We start from the raw sequence: 25,588 nt of genomic DNA, 5'->3' as shown, positions 1-25,588 counted from the left end.
AGGGCTTTGTGATGTCTTTATACATGTATATATTGTATATGTTCAAGTCAGGATAACCATTTTTTTTTTATTCTTTGTGGTAAAATCTATCAAAATTGATATTTTTGACTTTTGCTTTTTGTTTTTGGAACATACATTGTTATCTCTAGTTGCTCTGCTGTGCAACAGAACCTCAGATCTTCCCTCCCATTTATGACTTAGTAGCCATCCACACCTGTCCCTCTCTCCTCCCTACCCTCCCCAGCCTCTTGTCAGGACTATTTTCCTCCAAACTGCTATGAAATAAATTTTCTAAATTCCAAGTACGACTGAGGTCAGGCAATATTTGTCTTTCTTTGCCATTTTTACTAAGCATAATCAACATAATGACCTCCAGTTCTATCCACGTTGTCACAACAAAGAACAGGACATCACACTGTGTAGGGTTGGATAGTATTCCATTGTATGTGTATATAAGCATATAAATAAATTTTTTTTTAATTTTACATAAAATTTCATACATTTTCTTTAAATAGAAACGTGGGTTGTTTTTATTTCTGAGCCATTGTGAATTGTGCTGCTATAAACGTGGGAATACAGATGTCTCCTCAATAGACTGATTTCATTTCCTTTGGACACATACACCCAGTAGTGGGTCGATGAATCATTAAGATAGTTCTATTTTTAATTTTTTAGGAACTTACATGATTCTGACAGTATGTCCACGTGTTTATGAGAGTGTGTGATACTTGTGTGGCAGTGTGTTATTATTAGAATTTCCTAATGAAAAGTTAAATTAAGGGGTAGCTACTTGGCCTAGTGGCTAATACGCTACTTGTTATACCTGCGCCTTATTTCAGCATCCTGGGTTCAAGTACCAGCTCTGTTCCCAACTCTAGCTTCCTGCTAATGTGCACCTTGGGAAGTAGCAAAGGAAGGCTCAAATACTTGGGTCCCTGTCACCCAGGTAGGAAAATGGGATTGAGTGACTGGCTCCCACCTTCTGCCTTATCAGATCCTGACTATCTAGATATGTGGAGAGTGACCCAGCACTTAGGGGAAAGTTCACTCATTGCTCTGTTTCTCTCTCTCTCAACATTGTTAATTCTACAAATGACTCAAAGGGTTAATTTACTTCCTTGTACAATCCCAGAAACAATCTAAATAATAGCCTTAAGGGTTTAAAGTATTAATAGCTTTACTGGTAAAATGCCTTCCTATGACATTTTAAAAACAAAACACTAACAAGAGGAGGAGCAGTAATAGCTTCCTTATTTAAATTACCAGTAAAATTTTGCAAAATATGGTGAGTAAATTTTGCAAGTCTTCAGTTTGCTTCTTTATTTTTAGGACAAGAAATTAATTTGTCTTTCAGCACTACCACTAATAGCAGTAAATAAACATTACACATATTTCCTGTGGAAAATACTGGTAAGCACTGGAAATTGAAGAGAAATAAGAGAGAAACAAGGTTCTGTCCTCCGGTACCTTACATTCTGTTTAGTCAACCTGAGTAGATGCCCCTTTGTGCATTCCATATCAGGCAGTGTTCAGCACATGGGCAGTGCCAGTGCCTTTGGTTGAAGGACAAAGACATTAAAAAAATTACAATATGAGGTAATGATGTGCAATAAGAAGTGTCAGGAAACAAAGAAATCAATTTTGTTCAGCATCGGTTAGAACTTGAGCTAGAACTTTAGTTAACCCTTGAAGACAAAATAGGCCTTAGATATATAAAAAAAAAAAAAAAAAAGATCAAAAATTCAGCCATGGGGCCTAGCGCAATGACCTAATGGCTAAATTCTCACCTTGCAAGCACCAGGATCCCATATGGGTGCCGGTTCATGTCCCGGCTGTTCTATTTGCCACCCATCTCCCTGCTTGTGGCCTGGGAAAACAGCAGAGGACGGCCCAAGCCCTTAGGAACCTGAACCTCTGTGGAAGAAGCTCCTGGCTCCTGGCTTCGGATTTGCTCAGCTCTGGCCATTGCAGCCACTTGGGGAGCGAACCAGCGAAAGGAAGATCTTTCTCTCTGTGTCTCCAAGCTGAGGCATGTTTAAGGACTGGTGAACAGAACTGTTACATGAAGGTTTTCTAGGGGAGAAATAAAAAATAAATTTGAATCAAAATGGAGCATATAAGGTTCTGACTTAGCAAAGAAGTTAAAACTCAATTCATGGAGAATAAAGAACTAACTATAAAGGCTTTTTGACATAGTTGATAGGAACAGAGAAGCATTTGGAAAAGATCGATGTAGGATTACAATGGCAAAAGAGGAGTCAGGAAACCAGATTGAAGACTGCCTGTGGTGGTGCTGACTGATGCAGGTGAGGGGCAGGAATCAGGGTGGAATGCGAGAGACAGACGTTACAGATGCTGTTCAGGAGGAACTTAGCCTGTGATGGGCTGAGTGTGAAGGGCCAAAGGAATGAGGGCTGCAGGCTGACTTCCTCATTCCGAGTCTCACTTACAGCGGAGATGATGACACCTCTTATGGAAGGAGGGGCAGCTGCTGCCTGGCCCACGGGCAGTCCCGTTGCGAGCATTCTGCATGGGTGACACTGGAAATGGAACATACGGGCAGATGGACACCTGGAGGTGGCGATTTCCAGGAGGAATATCAGTAGTAAGCTCTGTAAGAGAGGCAGTATATCCTTCTCAACTATGGAAACAACATTAAAAAAAATTTTAAAGGAAAAAACTGAAAAGTATATGGGCAGAATACAGGTGACACAGGCTGAGCTGTAGTTTATAACTGTAATAAAGACAGTTCAAAAATGAAGGGACTGAAAACATACAGCAAAATGCAGGGAAGGGCAGTATTTCAAACAGCAGAAAATTGTCAATTGTAGATGCTGAAGAAGAAAGATGGAACACTGTTGAAAAAAATACCAAAAAATCAACAAAAGATTAATAATCAGAACTGAAGTTTTTAAGGAGATTAAATTTGTGGGTTCTGATGAATTTTGTCTATCTCAGTCTAATAAGTTATTGGACATTTCCCTAAGCAATTACAAACTTTTCCAAAAGTAACAAACTACATAATAAAAAAAAAATTATTAAAAGTGACAAAAGCTACACAAGCATCTGTGCACCTGTCGTAATAAGATGTGAGTTTTACTGTGTTTGAAATGGTGAGACATTTTGATTAAGAAAATAATAAAACCACACAAATCCAGACTGTTGTGGGAAATGGTCCATTCTGTGTGGAAACAGAGAATGGAATCTCTAATAATAGCATGCAATTGACCCACTTTCAAACTTTTTGACATTGGAAGGTAACAGAAATACATTTCCATCAGCTATCTACTTTATGTTGTTTTTTTTTCTATGTTTCTTGTATCTTGGTGGATATCTGTTTTTCTGAAGGCATAGTTACTGAGCTCCCAAGCTAAGAGCCAGGATACAATATGAAGTCTAGGAGTCAGCACTATGTCATAGTAGGCTAATCCTTTGCTTGTGGTGCTGGTATCCCATATGGAGACCATTTCAAGTCCCAGCTGCTCCACTTCTGACCCAGCTCCCTGCTGATGGCCTAGCAGCAGAGGATGGTTCAAGTCTTTGGACACTGCACCTGTGTGGAAGATCCGGAAAAGAAGCTTCTGGATCTGATCAGCTCTGAGTCTAGCACCATCTGGGGAGTGAACCAGTGAGTGGAAGAGGTTTCTCAGTCTTTATCTGTCCTTCTCTTCTCTGTAACTCACACATACACACAAAAAAGTCAATAAAGAAATCTTTACCAATAATAACTAATAAAGCTTAGTCCTGGCTTTTGATGACCCTGCAGCCCAGTGACTGTCCTACTGAAAGAAACTGGGAAGCAAGCATACAGAGCAATCTGTGCTGTCTCTGTTGTGAGCCAGGTTGTGATAGTATAACAAGGATCATAGATGCACAAAGAAAAGCCTCTCCAAGCACACTGCAATGCAGGGCAGGAAGGTGGCGGACAAGGAGGAGCAGAAGGAGGGTATCTTTGACTTGTGCAAATACATCAATAATAAGACCATCCGGGTGAAGCTCCAGGAAGACTGCGAAGCCAGTGGGATTGTGAAGACTTCTACCTGCTGCAGAACCTCATGCTAGACAGCACCATCAAGCACCTGCGAGATCTGGATAAGCAATATAAGCTGACAGTGGTGGTCATCTGTCCACAGGACTGCCTGCAGGCCATCCCCAAACCCTTCCTCCAGCAGCAGGACACGTAGCTCATCCTGTTGCCCTCCCCAGCCTCGCAGAAACCCCACAACCCCTGCAAAAAAAAAAAAAAAACAACTGCACCTGGACTACTGAGATACAGATCCAGAAAATCTCCTTAGAAGGTATACTCTTTCATTTGAGATGTAAAAAAAATGAGTGTGATTTAAAAAAAAAAAAAAAAAAGATTTTGGGCCCAGCACAGTGGCCTAGCAACTAAAGTCATTGCCTTGAACACACCATATGGGCGCTGGTTCTAATCCTGGCAGCTCCACTTCCCATCCAGCTCCCTGCTTGTGGCCTGGGAATGCAGTCGAGGATGGCTCAAAGCCTTGGAACCCTGTACCCATGCAGGAGACCTGCAGGAAGTTCCTGGCTCCTGGCTTCAAATCGGTGCTGTTCCAGCCATTCAGTTACTTGGGGAATGAATCACCGGATGGAAGATCTTTCTCTCTGTCTCTCCTCCTCTCTGTATATCTGACTTTCCAATAAAAATAAATAAATCTTAAAAAAAAAATTGTACCTGAATATACAAAATACAACTACAGATGAATAGGAAAGATACAATCTAATGGGAACATGGACAAGTGATCTAAGCAAGGAGATCACAAAACAGGAAATCCAAGTGACCAACATACACATGAAACTGTTCAAATCATCTCAAGTGGCAAAAGTTTAAAAACATTACAATATCAGACACTGCTAAGTTGTTATAACCATTTTTGTGGGGAAAAATGGCTGATATTATATACTTAGCTGAATATTTAGCACAATTGTGTGCATGTGTGCATCATGAGACACATGCAGATGTCCACAGACTTTTTTTTTTTTTAGTATTTTTTTTTATTTGAAAGGCAAATGTACAGAGAGGAGAGACAGAGAGAAAGGCTCATTCATTCACTGGTTCACTCTCCAAATGACCACAGCGGCTCTGGGCTGAGTATGTATGAAGCCAGGAGCCAGAAAGCTCTTCCAGGTCTCCAGCATGGATGCAGGGGCCAGAGGGCTTGAACCATTATCAGATACTTTCACAGGCCGTAAACAGGGAGATGGATCCAAAGTATACAGCTGGAAGTCATAAGTTTCTTCTTGGTCTCCCACACAGATGCAGGGTCCCAAGAACTTGGACCATCCTTCACTATTTTCCCAGACCCTGGGCGGGGAGCTGGGTGGGAAGCAAAGCAGGCAGGAACTGGCACCCATATAATGCTGGCGCTTGCAGGCAGAGGGTTAACTGACTGAGCCATTGCATTGGCCCCAAGCCTTGTAATCACAACCATGACTATGCAACTGTGCCCCTATAGCAGAAATAGACAGTACAGAGCAAAACAGGCCATAAGTTGCCAAATGTTACTAGATGCAATGAAAATGGAAGAGCTACAATTACCCAAGCTATGCAAGATGAATCTTGCAAACACAATGTAAGCACATAAAAGTACATTTATAGCTGAATTCTTGAGTAGTGACCTAAAAAGAAGAGTGAAGCATTGGTATGCGTTAAAGTCAAATAAATTCAAAGAAGAAGGAAGTGGATTGAGACGAGCTGGAGAAACATGAGGCCTCTTCAAGGCTGGCCATGAGGAAGGCACAATGCTTATCCAAATGTTGGGAGTTCTAAATACAGTTTGTGTCTTCTTGTTGTTGTTGATATGTTATATTTCTATATAAATCCCCCCCAAAAAATGTTGAAAGACCAAGAAGTGAGTGAGGATAAGGCAAACAAGGCTGAAAGACAAAGTGCTCAAGGGCCCAGCAGCAAGAAACTTCTGTGCTCCGTCTGAAATCCATGAGTAAAACAGAGCAAGTGGGATGTGGCATGTGAAAGAGCTGCAGTAGTTTAAAATAATCATAATTTGGTCTTTCATGTCTCTCTCTCCTATAATGCACTACACAAAGGGTATTCAAAAGTTCATGTATATGTACAGTACAAGAAAACTATGTGTGAATACATATTTTTAATCCAAAATAAACTTGATTGCACTTCCCATTAACTTTTCAACATGTGATTAAGATGCAATACTTGTACACTTTGGTGGAGCGCAATGTAATATTTCAACATATATATGTAGCATAAACTGATCAAATCAGGCAATTACCATTTCTATTTCATTAGCTTTTCTTAAGTTTTGCAGCCTGCATCCCTGCTTTCCAGTTTACTATGCAGTCATCCTCACTGGGGAGTATCTGCTATTCCTGTTGCCTTTGATTGTACCTGCTAATCCTGCTAACTTTTGCCTCTCCTCCTTCCATACCCTTTCCTTCACCCTGCCCAGCTTCTAAGAATTACTATTCTTAGCTCAGATTCATTTTTCTAAACTTCCATACCTGAGAAAGAATGCATAGTGTTTTCCTGTCTCTGCTTATTTAATTTAAAATGATGGTCTCCAGTTCCATTTTGCTGCAAAAGTCAGGATTTCATTACAGTTGAATAATATTCTGTTGTGTACACCTGTCATTTTCCTTTATCCATCCATTCATCAGTGGACACCCAAGTTGGCTCCATACCTTGGCTATTGTAAATATTACTACAGTGAGCACAGGAGTGTGAGTCAGATGACAACTTTATATTCCTTAAACATATACTCAGGAGAGAAATAACTGGTTCTTATGTTGTCTATTTTTTGGTTTTTGAGGAATCTCCATACTGTTCTCCATAATGACATACTAAGTTGCATCCCACTAACTGTAATAAGGGTCCCCTTTTCTCCACCTCTTTCGAACATTTATTAGTATTTCTTTTGAAAATAACTATTCTTATTACTGCAAGGTGGTAACTTTATTATGGCTTGAGTTGCATTTCCATGGTGGCTAATAATATTGAGAATTTTTTCATTATTTACCTATTTCTATCTTTTTCTGTTGAAAATTATTCATATATTATTCAGATGCTTTGGCCACTTCTTAACTGGTTTATTTTTGGTTGTTCAGGGTTTTTTAATTCCCTGTATATTCTGGATATTATTCCTTTGTCAGATGCATCGTTTGCAACTATTTTCTCCCACCATGTTGGTTGTCTCTTCAGTCTGTTGATTGTTTCTTTTGCTGTAAAGAAGCTTCATCTTTGACCTAATCCCATTTATCCAGTTTCGTTTTTGAGTGCCTATGCTTTCAGGATCTCATCCAAAAAATGATGTATTTCTCCTATTTTTTTCTTCCAGTGGTTTCATAGTTTCAGGTCTTACATTTAGATCTCTGATCCATTTTGAGTTGATTTTTGTGTAGGGTGAGAGGTGGGCAAATGAGGTTCAATCTTCTGCATGTGGATATCCAGTTTTCCAGAAACATTTATTGAAATGATTTTCCTTTCTCTGGTATACGTTTTTGGCACCTTTGTCAAGGATCAGTTGGCAGTAGAAGCATGGATTCATTTCTGGGAACTCTATTCTGTTCCATTGGTCTACGTGTCCTGTCAAGTTTTACTATATTTTAAAGAGGCAGTTGTATTACCTTAACTAAAGTAAGTGACTGATGAGTAGCTACCAAGGTGGTACTTTTCATCAAAAACATGAAAGATAACACAAGTCAAATGTGCTTGGTGTAATAGTTTACGTCCAAATTATTTAAAACTTCTTGATAAGTAAATCCTATACTCCTTTATAAGTGGATCATATACTCCACACATTAAATTACTCAGCAGCTCACCACAGTCTAAATACTGGAGCCTATATCATGCCTGCATTTTCCCAAATTCTGAATTAATATGATGCAAATCTACATGGCTTTACTTTCCAGTAGGCACCAGAGGACATGGGCTCCAGAGACCTTTTGTCTGGGCCCAGTCTCAGGCTCACTACTTAGGAACGTTTTATGTAACTTACCTAATCTCTCTCTTCCTGAGTTTCCTCATCTAAGAATAATACCTACTTTATAGATTTTCTATAAGAATTAATTAAAAATTGATGTGAAAAGCATATTGCATAGTGCCTAGCTCAGACTATGTCCTTAGAATATGTTACTAATTATTTTCCACTCTAATTGCTGGGTATAACATGGAGATTGACAGTCTACTCCCTTTTGAAAATGTAATAAAACTACTTGTTAGTGTTTTCATGTTGTGTTTGCATTTGAGGAAATAATGTTTCATGAGTGTTTCAAAGATAGATACCAATCATCAGGGGTAAATTGGTGGAAAAAATATATGTTTTAGACTATTTTCATAGAATTACAAAATCAAAGAAAAACTTTGAGCATTGGACAGGTTTCTAATTTTATACTGGGATATGATTATTTTTCCAATTTTAAAGTTGGGTCTTCGCCCATGAAGTTTTTAAACAAAGATGCATTTAAAAAGCTTATGGGTGATTTATTTTAGAATGTATAAGAATAAAAGAACACATGCTACTTAACTTGGAACATGTTTTCATTTTGGTAATGAAAATTCACTTTGTGTTTGTCTAGTTTTCAAAGCAATCACAAAGTGCTTGCTTCTGTCAGTTGTCTCCCCAATAGCCCTGTAAGATTCAGTTTTTACCAACCACAGAGCATCTCAACCCCACAGTAACAGCCACACCCACTAAAGCTGTAAACAACTGCATTTGTTCCTTCCCCCCAAAGAACTGCGAGAATGACTGCTGGTGGCTGGGAGCTAGGAAGAGCAAGAAGGCTTGCAGCTGCTGCCCACCGCCTGTGCTGTTCCAGTTCCAGCCAAAACAACTACCACCGCCCCTTCATTTCCTGTGCTTACAAAGCAGCAGAGCCTCTGATGTTATCGTCCCAACATGGCAGGGACATCCAACCAAAGGCTTGGCCCTGAGCCCTCAGGGAGAGGTAATCCTGCCTCTCTGGTGAGCACCACGACATTTGCACACCCTCCACTCCCAGCTTTGCCCTTCCTCACATCTCGCAGTGCAAGCCAATTCGAATGCCCAAAGCATTTCTAACAGCCTTTCAGTTTCCTTTCCGCGGTCTTAAAACATCGTTAAAATTCAAAGGCATGACTCAAAAGGAAGTTCTCCACATAATTCCCACATTTGTTGTTCTTCATTGCATGATGTAGGCACATTCATTGCCAGCCTCAGTTGTCTTTTCTTTGTAGCAGTGACGCAGGAAGGAGGACCATTGGTTAACAGAGCGGACCTTAACCCTCCATCTCCATCCTCCTCCTGTCCCTACTAATGCAGAGAAATTGGGTCACTTTCTCAGTGTCCAAGGAGGCAGGAGCTGGTTGACAAAGACCCACGTGGCCTCGCCTGGACTGGGGAAGGCTGTGGTCTGCCAACTCCTGGGATGATTCAAAACACAAAACATACACAAATGAGCCAAGGGCCATGCACAGCCCCAAACCCATCTCACTCAGGGTATACAAAGTTCAAGAATTTGAATTAATTGTCACTGTTTTTTTTTAATGAGAGACATTGGGACCCAGTGTGATAGCCTATTGGCTAAATCCTTGCCTTACATCCACCAGGATACCATATGGGCAAGACTTTGGGTCCCAGCTGATCCACTTCCCATCCAGCTCCCTGACCGTGGCCTGGGAAAGTAGAAGAGGAAGGGTCAAAGCTTTGGTACCCTACACCCCTGTGGGAGACCTGGAAGAAACTCCTAGCTCTTAGCTTCAGAACGGCTTAACTCCAGCAATTGCAGCCATTTGGGGAATGAACCAGCAGATGGAAGATCTTTCTCTCTGTCTTTCCTTGTCTCTGTAAATACTACTTTCCAATGAAAGATAAATGAATCTTTAAGAATAAATAAATAAATAATTTTAAATTAGATACATTGCATAATAATCTGCATTTCAGTGGGTTTATTATTTTTTTAAATATTTATGTTCATTGGAAAGGCAGATTTACAGGGAGGAGGAGAGACAGAAAGATCTTATGTTTGTTGGGTTATTTCCTGAGTGACCACAATGACCAGAGCTGAGCTGATCTGAAGCCAGGAACAGGAGCCTCCTCCAGGTCTCCCGAGCAGGTACAGCATCCCAAGGCTTTGGGCCATTCTCTGATGCTTTCCCAGGCCACAAGCAGGGAGCTGGATGGAAAGTAGAACAGGCTCAGAGTTGGGCCATGTTTGGGGGAAATTGCAAATCCCTATTATGATCTCTCTGCTGGAAATTTTTTAAACTAGTTATTTGAAAGACAGAGATACAGAAAGAAAGGGAGGAAGAAACAGAGATCTTCCATCTGCTGGCTTACTACCCATATGGCCACAATGACTGGAGCTGGGCTGGGCTGAAGCCAGGAGTTTTTTGCACATCTCCCATGTGGGTGCAGGGGCCCAAGTGCTTGGGCCATTCTCCACTGCTTTCCATGGGTATTAGCAGGGAACTGGTTTGGATGTGGAATAGCCAGGACTCACACCAGCACCCATATACACATGGCACTTTACTTGCTATGCCATGGGACGGCCCCAAGGAGACTATTTTGTTCTTTTTTTTTTTTCAATTCAAGGAGTCAGACATAGCATAATCTCCCATTTGCTGATTCACTCTGTAAATGCTCCCAATAACAGGTGGGAACGGGCCAGGTTGGGGAAAGGGATTCAGTCCAGTTCTCCTGTTGGGCAGTAGGGACCCAGGTGTCTGGGCCATCTGCTGCTACACGCAGGATACACATTGGCAGGAAGGTGGAGCTGGGAGCTGAACCAGGACTCTTCTCTGGGGCATTCCAGTACAGGGTGCAGGGGTCTAGAGCGGCATGTTAAGCAGTGCACCAAACACCCACCACATTTTTTTTCCTGAAGAATTTTAAAAGCAGTAGTACAGTAGCTTATTGCTAAAGACAATTTCATTTGAAACTGTCTTATCAAAACAGAATGACATTGTTGCTGTTTGCATGCTTACATTATAGGAAACTCAAGGTTTACAGTTATTATGCTAACAAGTCTGTAAAGTTAGTATTATTTTCCCTATTTCAGGGAGATAGAGTCACTTGTTACAGATAATACAGTAAATGACAGAGCCAGCATTTCAGCCGAGGTGGTTTGCTTCCTGATACCCATACTCTTTTTTTCAATTAATTTATTTCTATTGGAAAGGAATATGTATAAAGAGAAGGAAAGACACAGAGAAAGATCTTCCATTTTCTGATTCACTCTCCCTAATGATCGCAATGGCTAGAGCCGAGCCAATCCAAAGCCAGGAACCAGGAATTTCCTCTGGGTCTCCCACGTGGGTGCAAGGTCCAAGGCTTCGGGCCATCCTCTACTGCTTTCCCAGGCCATAAGCAGCAAGCTGGATGGGAAGTGGAACAGCCAGGATATGAAACAGGGCCCATATGGAATCCTGGTATGTGTAAGGCGAGGAGTTAGCCACTGAGCCATTGCACCAGCCACATGGATCCTCATACTCTTTTTTTTTTTTTAAATCATTTTATGATACAGTTCCATAGGCTCCTGGCATTTTCCTTATCCCCTTCCCAATTCCCTCCTCCCCTCATTGAGTTCCACTATATCATTACCATAGTACAGTTCCCCACACACAGTCATATGTCCATCATTGTGGGCATGGACAATGGCGGAATCCAGCATCTTATTGTCAAGATATAGTAAACAGTTTCACTGGGAGTCCATCTTTGGAAGTAGAGATGCATACTGCATTGTATCCTCACATCTGGATATGATAGTCTCCATTACACAGTTACTAAATGAAAAATGAAAAGCCACAAAACAAAATCAACAACTTGATGTCTTCCTCAGTGAACTCTGAGCTGGACAAAGGGTTTTGCTCCTTTTTAGGGGAGTTTTCAGTAATATTCAATGTGCCTTTGTCTCTTCTTCTGCTCTTGATCATTGTACTTCTGGTTAGCAGAGTCTTCTCCTTGGGGCAGGTTTCTGAGGTCTACAATGCGATTTTACTTATTGCAGTTGGTACACAGCTCTTTGCAGTCAGTTGTGCCACTCTCTCCAGTGAGTTCCAGGTCTGGGTTCTTATGTTAGACTTCCACCTTGGTCGCTTGGCTTACCAATCTCCACCTCCTGTGATAGCGTGCTGAGGCTGCACCGTTGTCTGTACAAACTTTCTCCTACTTCTGGTTTGAGCAGGTCCCAGGATTAGAGAGACACCAGGTGTCTTATATAGCTAGGTTGTTGGTGGTGGTAATCTTGCCAGAACCTGTTGGCCACTAGGTCTGATGGTCACATGGACCTATTTTGACTCATATGATGTCATAGTCGGTATTATTTTCTTGTGGGACCAGTGCAATTCACTAAGTTCAGTGATTTCTCATGAGCTCAGCACATGCACAGCTCACTGTTGTCCCCTGCAGTCCTAAACTTTTTGCCACACTGTACAAAATGGCGCCTGATATGCCACTTCTAGAGTTCTTCTAGAGTTCTTCTGGCCATCAGGTCTGAGGGCTACCCAGACCTGTCTTGGGTGGAACCTGCAGGATGCCACATTGTTGCAGTTCACTGAACCAGAAATGAGTTCACTACCAGCTCAGTGTATGCGCAGTCCTGTCCCATAGCCCTTGCCTCCTTACGCAAAATGGCTCCTGATTTGGCTCTAGGAGGCAGACTGGGCTGTGAAATCCACCCTGTTCTCACACTGCCTATCTGGGACCTATTACTTTGTCTCTGCCCCTGGTCAAATAAAACAGACCAGCAGGATGGATAGTTCTTTTTCTGGGTTCACCTCCGGAGCTCCCAATAAGCATCCCTTCCCACCTGGTTGCTGGTGGAGTTCAGATCCCTGCTTGGTGAATGCTGCTGGGGTAACAGTCACTGCAACACCACACTGTTGTGTCTGCTGCTTTCTTGTGTCTGTCAGTCTCCAGGTACCCCTCTGCTGTTGTTCTGTCCTCTCCTATTTCCTGGAATGTGCCCTCTCTGCTTCACACTGACTAATATTTCTCTGTCTGTTTAAACGTGTCTTTACCCTATTCTGCCATCTTTGATTCTCGATCCTCAGAGTCTTAACGAGAACAGTGTACCAGCTCTCCTTGTATGGGGGAAGAGGACATTCTATTAACAAAGCAGCTGATACTTGCATGGTACTTTCTACATATCAGTTACTTTCTAGAGAAAAAATAATTTATTTAGACTTGCTGACAGCAATAGAAGGTAGATTCTATGATTATTCTCTTTACTTATTTTTATTTGAAAAGTAAGATGTACAGAGAGAAAGAGAGGCAGAGAGAAAATTCTTCCATCCGCTGATTCACTCCTCAAATAACTGCAATAGTAGAACTGAGCTGATTCAAAGCCAGGAGTCAGGAACTTCTTCTGGATATCCCATGAGGATGTAGGGACCCAAGGGCTTGGGCCATCCTCTACTGCTTTCTCAGGCCATAATCAGGAAGCTGGATCAAAAGTGGAGCATCCAGAACTGGAACTAACTCCCATATGGGATGCCGACACTTGACAGAGGAGGATTAGCCTATTGAGCCACTGCTCTAGCTCCTATTCTCATTTTTCATAGGAGGGAATTGAGACACATGGAAGAGAAGTAACGTACCAGGCTAGTAAGTGATAGAGCTGGGACTCTTAACCCAGGCATTCTGGTCCCAGAGTCTGTGCTCCATGAACAGCCTAGAGCGTTCTTCATTGAACATGCTGATGTCACATTCACTTGTCATTCAGTTGACCCTTGAATGAGTATTTGAAAGTGTTGACCGTGATAATTGTTATCTGTAGCTGGATGCTAGCTATGTATCAAAAGACGCAGGCCTCCAGAGAGGAGAATGTGCACACTTGAAACAGTGAAGTGTAAAGCAGTGCTTCCAGGATGAATATGATACATGAGTCTGTATTCATGTTATATGTATTAGTGCTGATCACAGTATTTTACATCCTTTTATAACTTTTCTGGATTCCTCGGTTTATAATTATTCCTGAAAATTACATGTGTGTGTTTCTTACATTAACATCCTAGTGCATTGACACCCAAGACAATAACCTTACCTCATTCAGAGTGTAAAAAGATGTAAATCTGATCAGAAGAGCTGGACTTAGTCCATTGTTCCCTCAAGCATTCTCTACATGACAAGAATCCGCTGCTAAAAAACAACAATTTTATTTGCTTTAGTGATCTCCTTGGTGATTAGTTTTTTATAAAATCTATTTGTTTTTATTGTAAAGGCAGATTTACAGAGAAAGAAGGAGAGGCAAAAAGAGAAGTCTTCCATCCAACAGTTCACTGCCTAAACTGCCACAATGGCCAGAGCTGAGATGATCCAAAGCCAGGAGTCAGGGGTTCTCTCTGGGTCTCCCACGTGAGTGCAAGGGTGCAAGCCTTTGGGCTGTCCTCAGCTGCTTTCCCAGGCCATAAGCAGAGGGCTAGATGGGAATCAGAGCAACGGGGACACGAACCTACGCTCATATGGGATCCTGGCACTTGTAGAGAGATGAACAGTCTACTATGCCACCACATCAGCCCCTGGTGCTTAGTTTTAAGTCATACACATCTCTGCCTCTGAAAATTGTTCCAGAACAGAAGAGGGAGGGGTTGATTCATCATCATGATTAATTTGTGCTAATGTTATATGTAAAGCCCTGTTAAGTGACCATTTCTTAATGCTTTCATAGTCCTTTTATCTAATTCTATAATTCATCCTTTTTCTGCCTGGTGTCATCTCTCCTTTTTGCTATTATCATTGTGCCTTTGCTACTTCTAATCCCATGACTTGGCATTGGCCGTAAGAGGTTCTTAGGTCATATGCACAGAGAATTAGATGACATCGAATCTTTTGGAAGGTGTGACTTGCCAGTTCCTTTGAAGCCTGCCAGTCCATTTGGAGTTACTGTGTCTTAAACAACTCCCCAATGGCTGATTTTCCTTTTCTCCAAAGAGGGCAGATCTGAGGCTCCTTCTCTGCCAGATGACAGAATCCAGCTAGAAATTAGTAGTTGTATGTGTTTGTGTGACAGCTTGCTATTACGCTAAATGATTCTGGCGTTATCTAGTTCTATAATTCTTTATGAAGTATATAAATCCATTTTGAAATAAATTCCTCTTACACAAATGAAAATTAAAATGTAGGGCTGAGGCATGGAAGGTTCAGATAGTATCAAAACAGTCAAAATATGTCCAAATGATTAAAATGTGCAAGTCACTGGCACCCTATTCCAACAACAGACCTTTGGTTATGAGGGTCCCCGAGTACAGCTGGCTCCTTGCCCCCCTAACGGAAAGAGTGGATAGGCTGTTTGATACTAAACTTGTTCTTTGCCAAAAGGCCGAGAAGCGATGGATGGGCTATTTGAGAATTCCTATTTTATTGCTTCTTGGCCTTTTGGCAAAGAGCAACTGGAGAATTCCTATTTTGTCAAGTAAGGAGTTATTTTGTACTGGATTTTTGAGGTTGCTGGCAGTCTTCTTTCCAGTAAAGTAGAACAAAAATCTCTTTCACCTTTGTTTCTTTGCCACTTTGTTCTACCATAGAGATATGTTTTCACATGAGCATGCCAGGGTCCTGTTCCGCCCTACCACCTGCAGCTTATGTGAAAATTCCTTGGCACAACTGACTCACCATGATTAAGCACCGACTAGCCTCTCTATGGGACAGCCCTTCAAATACCCTGATTTTGTCGAAAGGATAATTACCTCCTTACTGTCACTACCCTGACCACTTTTCTTTTGAATGTACTTATTGCTGCCTCTGAGTTAGCCCATTCGAATCATTTCATTCATTCGATAGATGTTAACTGAACCTCCAAGTGCCAGGCAGTGTTCTAGGTATAGTGATATGGCCATGGACAAAACATACAAACCCTTGCATTCGTTCAGGTGTGGAAGGCAGATATTAAATAAGTCATTAGGTGAATATTCTAGTATACTTTAGTAGTATAATGATGAACACTACAGAGAAAAAACTAAGCAGAGACTATCCCAGAGGTGGTCTGCTGGGCACAGAATTCAGTGAGCGCCCTTCATGCGGAAGCAGTCCTCTGCCAGACGATCCATGAGCCCACTAGATTACCTAGTACCTTATGATTAATATCATGTCAGTTAGAGTTCCATGGTTCCCCCTACTCCTAAAGAAACATATAGAAACATATATCATGTCAGATTTTTTTTTTTGCTTACTGTGTTTTGAGCCACTCAGAATTAAACCAGTTAATCTTTTATCTGCTGCTAAATCTTTGACACTTCTACAAAGATTGATTTGAAAAGTAGAGCTACAGAGAAAGGCAGAGTCATCTGTTCGACAACTCCCCAAATAGTGGCATTGTTCAAAGCCAGGAGCTTCTTCTGGGTTTCCCCCATGGGTGCAGGGGCCCAGGTATTTGGGTCATTTTCTGCTGCTTTTCCAAACAATTAGCAAGGAACTAGATTGGAAGTAGGGCAGCTAACATTCAAACTGGCACAGTATGGGATGCCAACAGTACAGGTAGTGGCTTAACATGCTAAACCACAGCACCAACTTCAAATCTTTGGGATTTTCTGTATCACTAAATCAAGTCCTCTTCAAATCCTCATCCTCTTAGCCAACATATGTGCAGTCACTTTGCTGTATGTATAGGTAACCATTTTTCATTGACTATGAGATGCCATTGATTATAAAACATACCATTACTTTTGGTACTAAACGAAAGAAAAGGGGCTGGTGCAATGGTTCAATTGGCTAATCCTCCCCCTTTAAGCACAAGGATCCCATATGGACATCAGGTCATGTCCCAGATGCTCCACTTCCCATCCAGCTCCCTGCTTATGCCCTGGGAAAGCAGTAGATAGGACCCTACACGACGTGGGAGACCGGATACACTCCTGGCTCCTAGCTTCAGATCATTTCAGCTCTGATCATTGTGGCCATTTTGAGGAGTTAGCAGAGGAGGGAAGATCTTTCTCTCTGTGACTCCTTCTCTCTGAAAATATGTCTTTCCAATAAAAATAAATAAAATCTAATATATATACACACACACACACAATTGGCTGTTTTTCTTAGTGATATAACAGAAGCCTCTGCAGACATTTTTAGACAAACATTTTTAAAAAGAAAATCTTTTTACACACACATTTTTAAAAGAACATCAAGTGAAATAAAGATAGTCCTAAAAACCTCTGAGCGCTCGGATCCTGCCTCCCAGCTCTACTCCTCCCCCGCCCCCCTTTCCCACATTCGGGACTCCCAGGACTCCCAGGCTTCTCACGAATGTTGACGATGCTGCACTTCTTAAGAGAATGCCAGATTTTTTCCAAGCCGCTGACATCCATCCTGCCAAGTTTGAGAGCAGAACTTTCTTCTCCCTGCCTGGGATTACTGATGGAAAATTCTCAAACAACAGCCAAGTCTCACAGTCTTCTCTCAAGAGTTTCTTTTACAATTTGTTGGTTGAAACCTCAAGCAATGAGCTGACCAGTTATGGAAAGTGGAAAGACAATGAATTTCACACACAGAATGGTAACTACCTCACAATCACCACCTGGCCTGGCCTACAGGTGTTAAAATGCCAGGAGGATTTCCAAACCAAGGCACAGACCTTACGGTATGACTGAATCTTACAGTTTAATAAGACACTTTCACAAAAATGAAACACCCACCTCCTTTCATAGTTTTTATGTTATCTTCCACAAAACGTATACTTTTATGTTTTGTCTTTGTCAATTAAACAGCATTTTCAAATTACATTTTTTTAATTTCTTACACTTTCACTAATTTAAAATTTTTTGTTTTCAATCTGCCTTACCAGATAACCAAATACAACTGGAAAGTAGTAAAATGTTTGTTATCCTTACACTATTTTTGAGGAGAAAGTGTATACATTTTTAAATTAATAGGAATTGCAATTTGGCATTGTACTCAAGCAAAGACCTAAAACTCCAAGAAAAAAAAAAAACAACTGATAATAACTGCAAATTATTTATCTGATCAGGGGTTTACATCAAAACTATATAAAGAACTCCTTGGGAGGGGGGTGGCACTATGGGATTGTAGGTTAAACCTCCACCTGCAGTGTCTTCATTCTGTATGATTATCAGTTTGCACCCTGGCTACTCCACTTCCAAGCCAGCTCCCTGTTATTGCACATGAGAAAACATTAGAAGATGGCCTAAGTCCTTGGGCTCCTGTGGCTCCTGGCTTTAGCCATTAGAGCCATTTGCAGAGTGAGTCAGTGGATGGAAGATTTCTCTCTGCCCTTGCCTTTCAAATAAAAGTAAATAAATCTTTTTTAAAAAAATTTAAAATAACCTCTGCTAAACTAAATATGGAAAGAACTTCTTTGTTATTGATTAATTAAGAAACAACTAAGACTGTTAAAAAATGGGCAAAGAGCTTGAGTAGTTTTTGTTTTTGCTTTTGTTTTTAGATTTATGCATTTTTGCTGCAAAGCCAGATTTAAGGAAAGAAGATTCATTTTCCAAGCGGCCATAGCAGCTGGAGCTGAGCCAATCTGAGGCCAGGAGCCAGGAACCTCCTCCAGGTCTCCCACATGGGTGCAGGGTCCCAGGGCTTTGGGCCTTCTTTCATTGCTTTCCCAAGCCACAAGCAGAGAACTGGAAGGCAAGTGGAGCAGCCAGAACATAAACCAGTGCCCATATAGGATGCTGGGGCTGCAAGGGAAAAGATAAGCTAATTGATTCATCGCATCAGCCTCCTTTGTATACTATTGATGAGAGCATAGAATGATGTAGCTTGATGTAAAAAATATATATATATGTATATATGTATAAATTATAATAGATATAAATTATAAATTATATAAATTATATAAATTATAAAATTATAAATTATATAAATTATAAATTATATATGTATATATGTATAAATTATACATATATACATATATGTATAGAGAGAGAGAGGTTCTAAATACTTTTTTAAAAAAAGATTTATTCTATTTTTATTGGAAAGTCAGATATACATAGAGGAGGAGAGACAGAGAGGAAGATCTTCTGTCCAGTGATTCACTCCCCCGCTGCACCCACGTGGGAGACCCAGAAGAGGTTCCTGGCTTTGGATTGGCTCAGCTCCAGCCGTTGCGGCCGCCTGGGGAGTGAATCACTGGATGGAAGATCTTCCTCTCTCTCTCTCCTCTCTGTATATCCGCCTTTCCAATAAAAGTAAAATAAATCTTAAAAAAAAAAAAAAAACAAATGATTCACTCCCCAAGTGACTGCAATGGCCAGTGCTGTGCCGATCCGAAGCTAGGAGCCAGGAACCTCCTCCAGGTCTCTCATGTGGGTGCAGGGTCCCAAAACTTTGGGCCATTCTTGACTGCATTCCCAGGCCACAAGCAGGGAGCTGGATGGGAAGTGGAGCTGCCAGGATTAGAACGGGCATCCATATGGGATCCTGGCGCATTCAGGGTGAGGACTTTAGCCACTAAGCCATGCCACCAGGCCCTAAATACTTTTTAAAAATCAGATTAGCAACCTCGTATGAATTATACATCTAGAATAATCAAAACCTCAAAAGCAAAAACCTCACCCATGTCCATAACAGAATTCTTCACAATGCTATAGCCAAGAGATAGAAGAAAGTGACTCTAGTGTCTGTCAAGCGATGGATAGGTAAACAAAATGTGCTTCATACATACTATGGGATATTTGATATGTAATCTTTTTGTTGCAATGAAAGCAATGGAGGATGGCCCAAAGCCTTGGGACCATGCACCTGCATGGGAGACCTGGAAGAACCTCCTGGCTTCTGGCTTCACATATGCTCAGTTCCAGCCATTGCAGCTACTTAGATTGAATCAGCAGATAGAAGATCTTTCTCTCTGTCTCTCCTTCTCTCTGAAAATCTGATTTTCCAATAAAAATAAATAAATATTTTTAAATAAATAAATAAAGCTGCCTTAACTGAAGAGCATAGAAGATACTGCATTTCTGCTTTACAACATACTGGCAATATCAGTTATCTACCCATTGTTAAGGTCAGTTTTGCTCTTTTTTTTTTCTTTTTTTTTTTCAGAAATGAGTTTGGAAGATAGAGAATATGTGTTAATGCAACTTATTTCAGATTAACTCAGATGACTGGTTTTCTATTCGTTAGTATTATCATACACAGAAATAATAGGAAATTCAATCTCAATCATGTTCCAATTTTTCTTTCCTTTTGATATTTCAGCTTCCTCAAACCCAAGGGTCATCAAGATAAATTCAGTTCTGGATATAGTAGCGAAAGTGGATGACTATTATCTTAAAGGCTATATTGTTGGAGCTATTCATCCTGTCTTACAACCAGTGGGGCAGCGAAAACACCTACCAGCAAGTTACCTCTACAGAGTGGTGCTATTCCGCTTAAAGTTAAGGTAAGCGTGGTACTCAAGAAAGCAGCTGTACTCAGAGGAGGTCAAGGGCGACGAGCTGAGGACTGATGATTGGCACATGAGCGAAGCTACCCCTTGCGACACCCACATTCCATGTAGGAATGCCAGTCTGGCTACTCAATTCCCAACCCAGGTTCCTGGGAATGCACCCAGGAAGGCAGAACATGAGGACACTGGTACTTAAGTCACTGTCTCTTACTCCCAGCCCAGGATGGAGTTCTAGGCTCCAGGTACCAGCTCGACCCAGTCCTGACTGTTACCAGCACTTAGGCAATAAATCAGAAGATAGATGATCTTTTTTTTCTGTCACTCTGCATCTCAAAGTAATGAATAAATAATTTTTTTAAATGGCAATTTTGTCTGTCTGAAAGAACAATATTTTTTAAATTGTACTTGCTTTATATATTTGAGAGATGGAAAGTACTCTCCCATGTACTGGTCCACTCCTAAATGCCTGCAGTGCCAGAGCTGGGCCAGGCTCAAGTTTGAAGCTGAAACTGCAATCCAGGTCTCCTGGCTGGATGGCAAGACCCATGTTCTTGAGCCGTCATCTGCCCAGAGTACATGTTTGCCAGAGCTGGATAGGGAGCACAGACATGTCAGTGTGGGCCGTGGGCATCCCAAGTGGTGTCTTAACCAGTAGGCCAAACCTTTCCTTTAAGAAGACATTGTTTTAAGCCAAATAAAGTAGAACAAAGAATAATTGGGTATTTTGGTTTAAGGCATATTTTCTTTCCAGTGCTTGAATCTGGATTGAAGCAAGGAAATTTATACCTCCTTCCTTAAAACTTCTGGTAGATTTGAGTCCTTTGTAGACAAACAGGTCCCGGGTGAGAATGTCAGTGAACAGCAACACAAGTTTGGGGCATGTGGAAGCTCCTGCAGTAACTCCAGCAGGAGAGTTAGTGAGCTGCTGGTGCCGTCACCATCACCAGGCCAAAGAAGCCGACCAGATCCCGGAAGCCTACTTTCACCGAGGGCTTTTTCTTCTTTAAGATTCATTTATTTATGTATGAAACAGTCATAAAGAGGGAGAGACAAAGCAAGATGGATCTTCCGTCTGTTGTTTCACTTCCCAGATGGCTGTCAACAGCCAAAGCCAGTCCTCCCATATGAGTAGAAGGGACTCAAGTACCTAGGCCATCCTCCACTGCTTTTTGCAGGCCATGAGCAGGAATCTGTATCAGAAGTAGAACAGCCAGAATTCTAACTGGTGCCCATATGGAATGCTGGCATCACAGGTGGCTTAACCCACCAAACAACAATGCTGTTAAGTGTTTTTTTACACAAATATTCACCTTTACCAAAAGCATCCCAAAAACCAAAGTTAAAAACTAAGCTTTCTCTTTATAAAGATGGTCCAACAACAATCACTCTAATCATGATAGGGCTAAGCAGAGAATGAGGTATGAAATCAGAAAGAATGACAGAAAATAGGAAGATTCAGGCAAAGGAAAGGCTTATCAAAGATCTGATCACGTTTTTAAGGGAGACAGTGCACTGTCCAGTGTAACCACTTATGCATCGTTTTTTTTTCCACTATAAGCATTACTTCAAATAGACATAGCAACATCCTGACAAGACTAAAATAAACAAGGGAAAAAAAGATCAGAAAAAAAGAAAAAGAGAAAAACAGGCAATATTCTTTTGTATTTATATAGGTTTTCTCTACTTGCTTTCTGATAACAATGAAGTGTAACAATCAAAAACCATTTCTTGGAACTTATTATAATAAATGTGAAGCTTTTCTCCTAGTTTAAAAATTACCAGTTGTCTAAATTCAGGACATTTAATGGAAATTATTGAGCTTTTGGTATTTTTTCATGTAAGAAAAACAAAGCTATGTCTGCCTTAGCTGGGAAGTGACAGCTGATCTCCAACCATGAACTTGTTCTCTCTATTACAGCCCCAAGCGTCCAGCAGCAGCCAGTGCACAGAGGCGCCCAAGGCTTGTGATCGAGGAATGTCCTCTGACTCACGAGACACAAACAAATGATGTGGCAAAAGAGCTGATAGAAAAGGTACTACAAGCATGCATTTCTTCCCATGGGATATTAAAAAACATTTGATATTTCTTCTGTATCAATTTCCTTTTTTACTGTTTAAAAAAAAAAAAAGGAAAATGATAGGTGACTTGCTACCAGAATTCAGGGACTTGTACCAAATTGTACAGAGTGGAGCAGATAAATACAGGCCAATGAAACAGAATGGAGTCTACCAGAAATAAATTTCAACATATATAAGAAGCTTCATTTTTTTAATGCTAAAACAAACTTGAAGGAACAGCTACCAATTACTAAATGGTGATGAAAAACTAGGGAGTTGTTCTGTTGGAAACAGGTTTTACATATTTCAAGTGAAATAAAGAGAATGTTTTAGATGTAAAGGCTATGATGGAAAATGGGAAGCTTTTACAACTCTGAGGAATGTGAGTGCACAAATATAACTTGTGTATAAAAACAAAGGATCAAAGAGAAATCTACAACAAATGTCTCTGTGGGAACTTCCTTTCTAAAATATCAAGGAAATGGATCCAAATACACGAAATGGTACAGTCCTACACGGACACACTTAGTCCATGGGCAGTAAACACAGCAGAAACTGTAAAAAATGCAGACAATTTGTAATAGATTTAGCCTAACTAGCAGATTTCAATGTAAATGAAAACAGAATTAATACTTTGCTAGTATTAAACAGAAAATTAAAGTGAGATTATTATATTCAGTGCTTGTAAAGCTTTTAGAAAAGTTAATATCCATATTACAACTGGCATTGTAACACATCAATAGTGTCCATCTATGCCAACTTGGTAATAAAATCATAAATCCGATTTTTAATATTGTGACCTAGCATCAATAAAATAACTGAAGAAGAAAAAGTTTGTTTCTGTGCAAAGTGTTTCATCAACAGTGACTAAGGAATCAAATTCCCAATAATTGGGCAACTTTGAAGGAGGCAACAATACATAATAGAATATTTATGAGTATTAAACTTGACAGTGTAGTTATCAAGATGGAAAAATGTATACAGTGTAACAACTAAAAATCGAGTGGAAAATTGAACAACTGTATGTGTACTGATTAAAACTAAAGAAAACACATTCACAAATCAATGAAATTTTATGATGACAACATTTTGTTTTTGCCTTTGGTCTCATTAACATATTTATAAGATTTTAGCTTTCTATATAAATGCACACAGCCAAAAATCTAAGGCATTTCTTTCCAGGCAAGAAACTATAGAATACATTCATTTGTTTCTATTGTTTCCAAGCTTTAAATAACCCTGTGTGTAAAATTACCTCTGGTTTGTGTGCAGCCAGTAATAGTTTTTAATGATTAGTTCTCATTGAGATACAAAGCCGCTATTCACTATGGGTTTTAGAAAGCCATCTGACTAAAATTTTATAAGCAAAGTACAGAAGTTATTTACTACTATTCTGAGGGAAAAGCTTTTTTCCCCTGGGAATAAATCCACTCTAGAAAGTTTTTTGAAAACAAAAATATAGTTGCTAATTTAGTCTTAGTAGGTCAGTCACCTAGTCCTTGTTTTGCATTTGACTTCCTGGATACAGATAAAGAGCTATTCAAACAGGAAAGTGCTGTTATTTCAGCTATTAGGGGAATGGGGTTATTTCGTGAAGAATAAAGTTCCAGGAAACCTAGCACATGAAGTGTCTGAGCATTGCCCTCAGTATAAACAAGAGCAAGACATGATGCTAAATGTTATTTTTGAACAGCTGCGTCAGGTAAAAAGTTGGTTACTGAACTACCAGATTGTAAATCAAATTTTAGGGATTTTTCTCAGGACTCAGAAAATAAAAATGTTATTTCATGACTTGCAATCCTCTAGCTTAACAGATGGAAAAGTCATTAATATGTTGTTTTTATCGGATTTTCTAGCTAAAATTTTCTCGTACTATGAAAAATTCCTCTGCATTTTCCACCCAAATCAATTAATAAAGTGCAGTATTCTCCTCACCTCCCACTCTGCTCTCTCAGGACACCTGATAGGAAGGCAAGTTTGGGCAGGGGAGTGTGTAAGGCTTCCAGCACTGGGACAGAATCACTGTGTTGATCCTGGAGGGAGTAGAAGATCCTGCTCTAGCCATCGTCTCTGCTCCCCAGCTCCCCAGCTCAGGATTCTCTCACCTCATTGGCTGGAGCTCCGTATAGCTGCCCCTTATGACTGAGCATTGCCCTTTTTTGGAAAGTCAGATATACAGAGAGGAGGAGAGACAGAGAGGAAGATCTTCCATCCGATGATTCACTCCCCAAGTGAGCGCAAAGGCCAGTGCTGTGCTGATCCAAAGCCTGGAGCCAGGAACCTCCTCCAGGTCTCCCACATGGGTGCAGGGTCCCAAAACTTTGGGCCGTAGTCAACTGCTTTGGCATTGCCCTTTGATCCTGCCCCAGGTCTTCATGCTACCTTTCTTCTATCATCATTCTATCAGTACATGTTTGTTTTGGAAACTCCATCATATTTTTTCTCCTCCTGAGTAATATTTAGAACACTTAATTTAAATGTTCACAATCACAGCCAAGTAAAAAAGGATTGCTGTTTCTTCTTTTAACTTGTTTAAGAAGTATTCTTAGAGCATTACCACTTCAAGGCACTACATAGTCCTTGCCCTTGAGGGAATTGCCTGTTGAACAAAAGACGTGGGGAAGGCACTGTGGTACAGTGGGTTAAGTAGCCACTTACAGACGCGCACAGCTGTGCCCGGTGTGATAGTCCGGTTCGCTAATCCTCCTCCTTCAAGCGTCGGGATACCACATGGACATCAGTTTGTGTCCTGGTTCCACTTCCCATCCAGCTCCCTGCTTGTGGTTTGGGAAAGCAATAGACAGCCCAAAGTCTTGGGACCCTGCACCCACATGGGAGATCCGGAAGAAGCTTCTGACTCCTGGATCAGCTCAGTTCTGGCCGTTATACATCTGGAAGCAAACAGGAGAATGTCTCTCCTTCTCCCTGTAAATGGGCCTTTCCAATAAAAATAAGTAAACCTTTAAAAAAATATACCCACAGCTGAGCCCTGGCTGCTGTCCTTCTGATCCAGCTCCCTCTGGAAACCTGGGAGACAGTGGATGATGACCCATGTGCCTGAATTCCTGCCACCCTGTGGAGATCCTAGCTCTGGCCTCAGCTTAGCTCAGCCCTGGCTGCTGGGCCAACTTGGGGAGTCTTCCTCAATTTCTTTCTCTCTCTCACTTTTGTGTAAATCAGTCGATCTTTTAAAAAGAGGGAAGGAAGGGAGGGT

General features: G+C 40.8%; 1 protein-coding gene and 1 pseudogene across 1 annotated transcript in view; both read left to right on the top strand.

Annotated features, from left to right (window-relative positions):
* Positions 1 to 25,588, top strand: part of RFTN2 (raftlin family member 2) — a 66,591-nt gene that overhangs the window by 6,002 nt on the left and 35,001 nt on the right. The window contains exons 3-4 of the mRNA XM_040971936.1: positions 20,127 to 20,310; positions 22,235 to 22,349. Coding sequence (XP_040827870.1) covers positions 20,127 to 20,310; positions 22,235 to 22,349 — 299 coding nt within the window. The remainder of the gene's footprint in view (positions 1 to 20,126; positions 20,311 to 22,234; positions 22,350 to 25,588) is intronic.
* On the top strand, positions 3,904 to 4,184 carry LOC121150798 (annotated as a pseudogene).

The sequence above is a fragment of the Ochotona curzoniae genome, unplaced genomic scaffold, assembly GCF_017591425.1.
Source record: "Ochotona curzoniae isolate NIBS_2020 unplaced genomic scaffold, NIBS_Ocur_1.0 contig_2210, whole genome shotgun sequence".
Classification (NCBI taxonomy): Eukaryota; Metazoa; Chordata; class Mammalia; order Lagomorpha; family Ochotonidae; genus Ochotona; species Ochotona curzoniae.
Note: the sequence above shows the minus strand (reverse complement) of the source record. Positions and strands in the feature narration are given on the sequence as shown.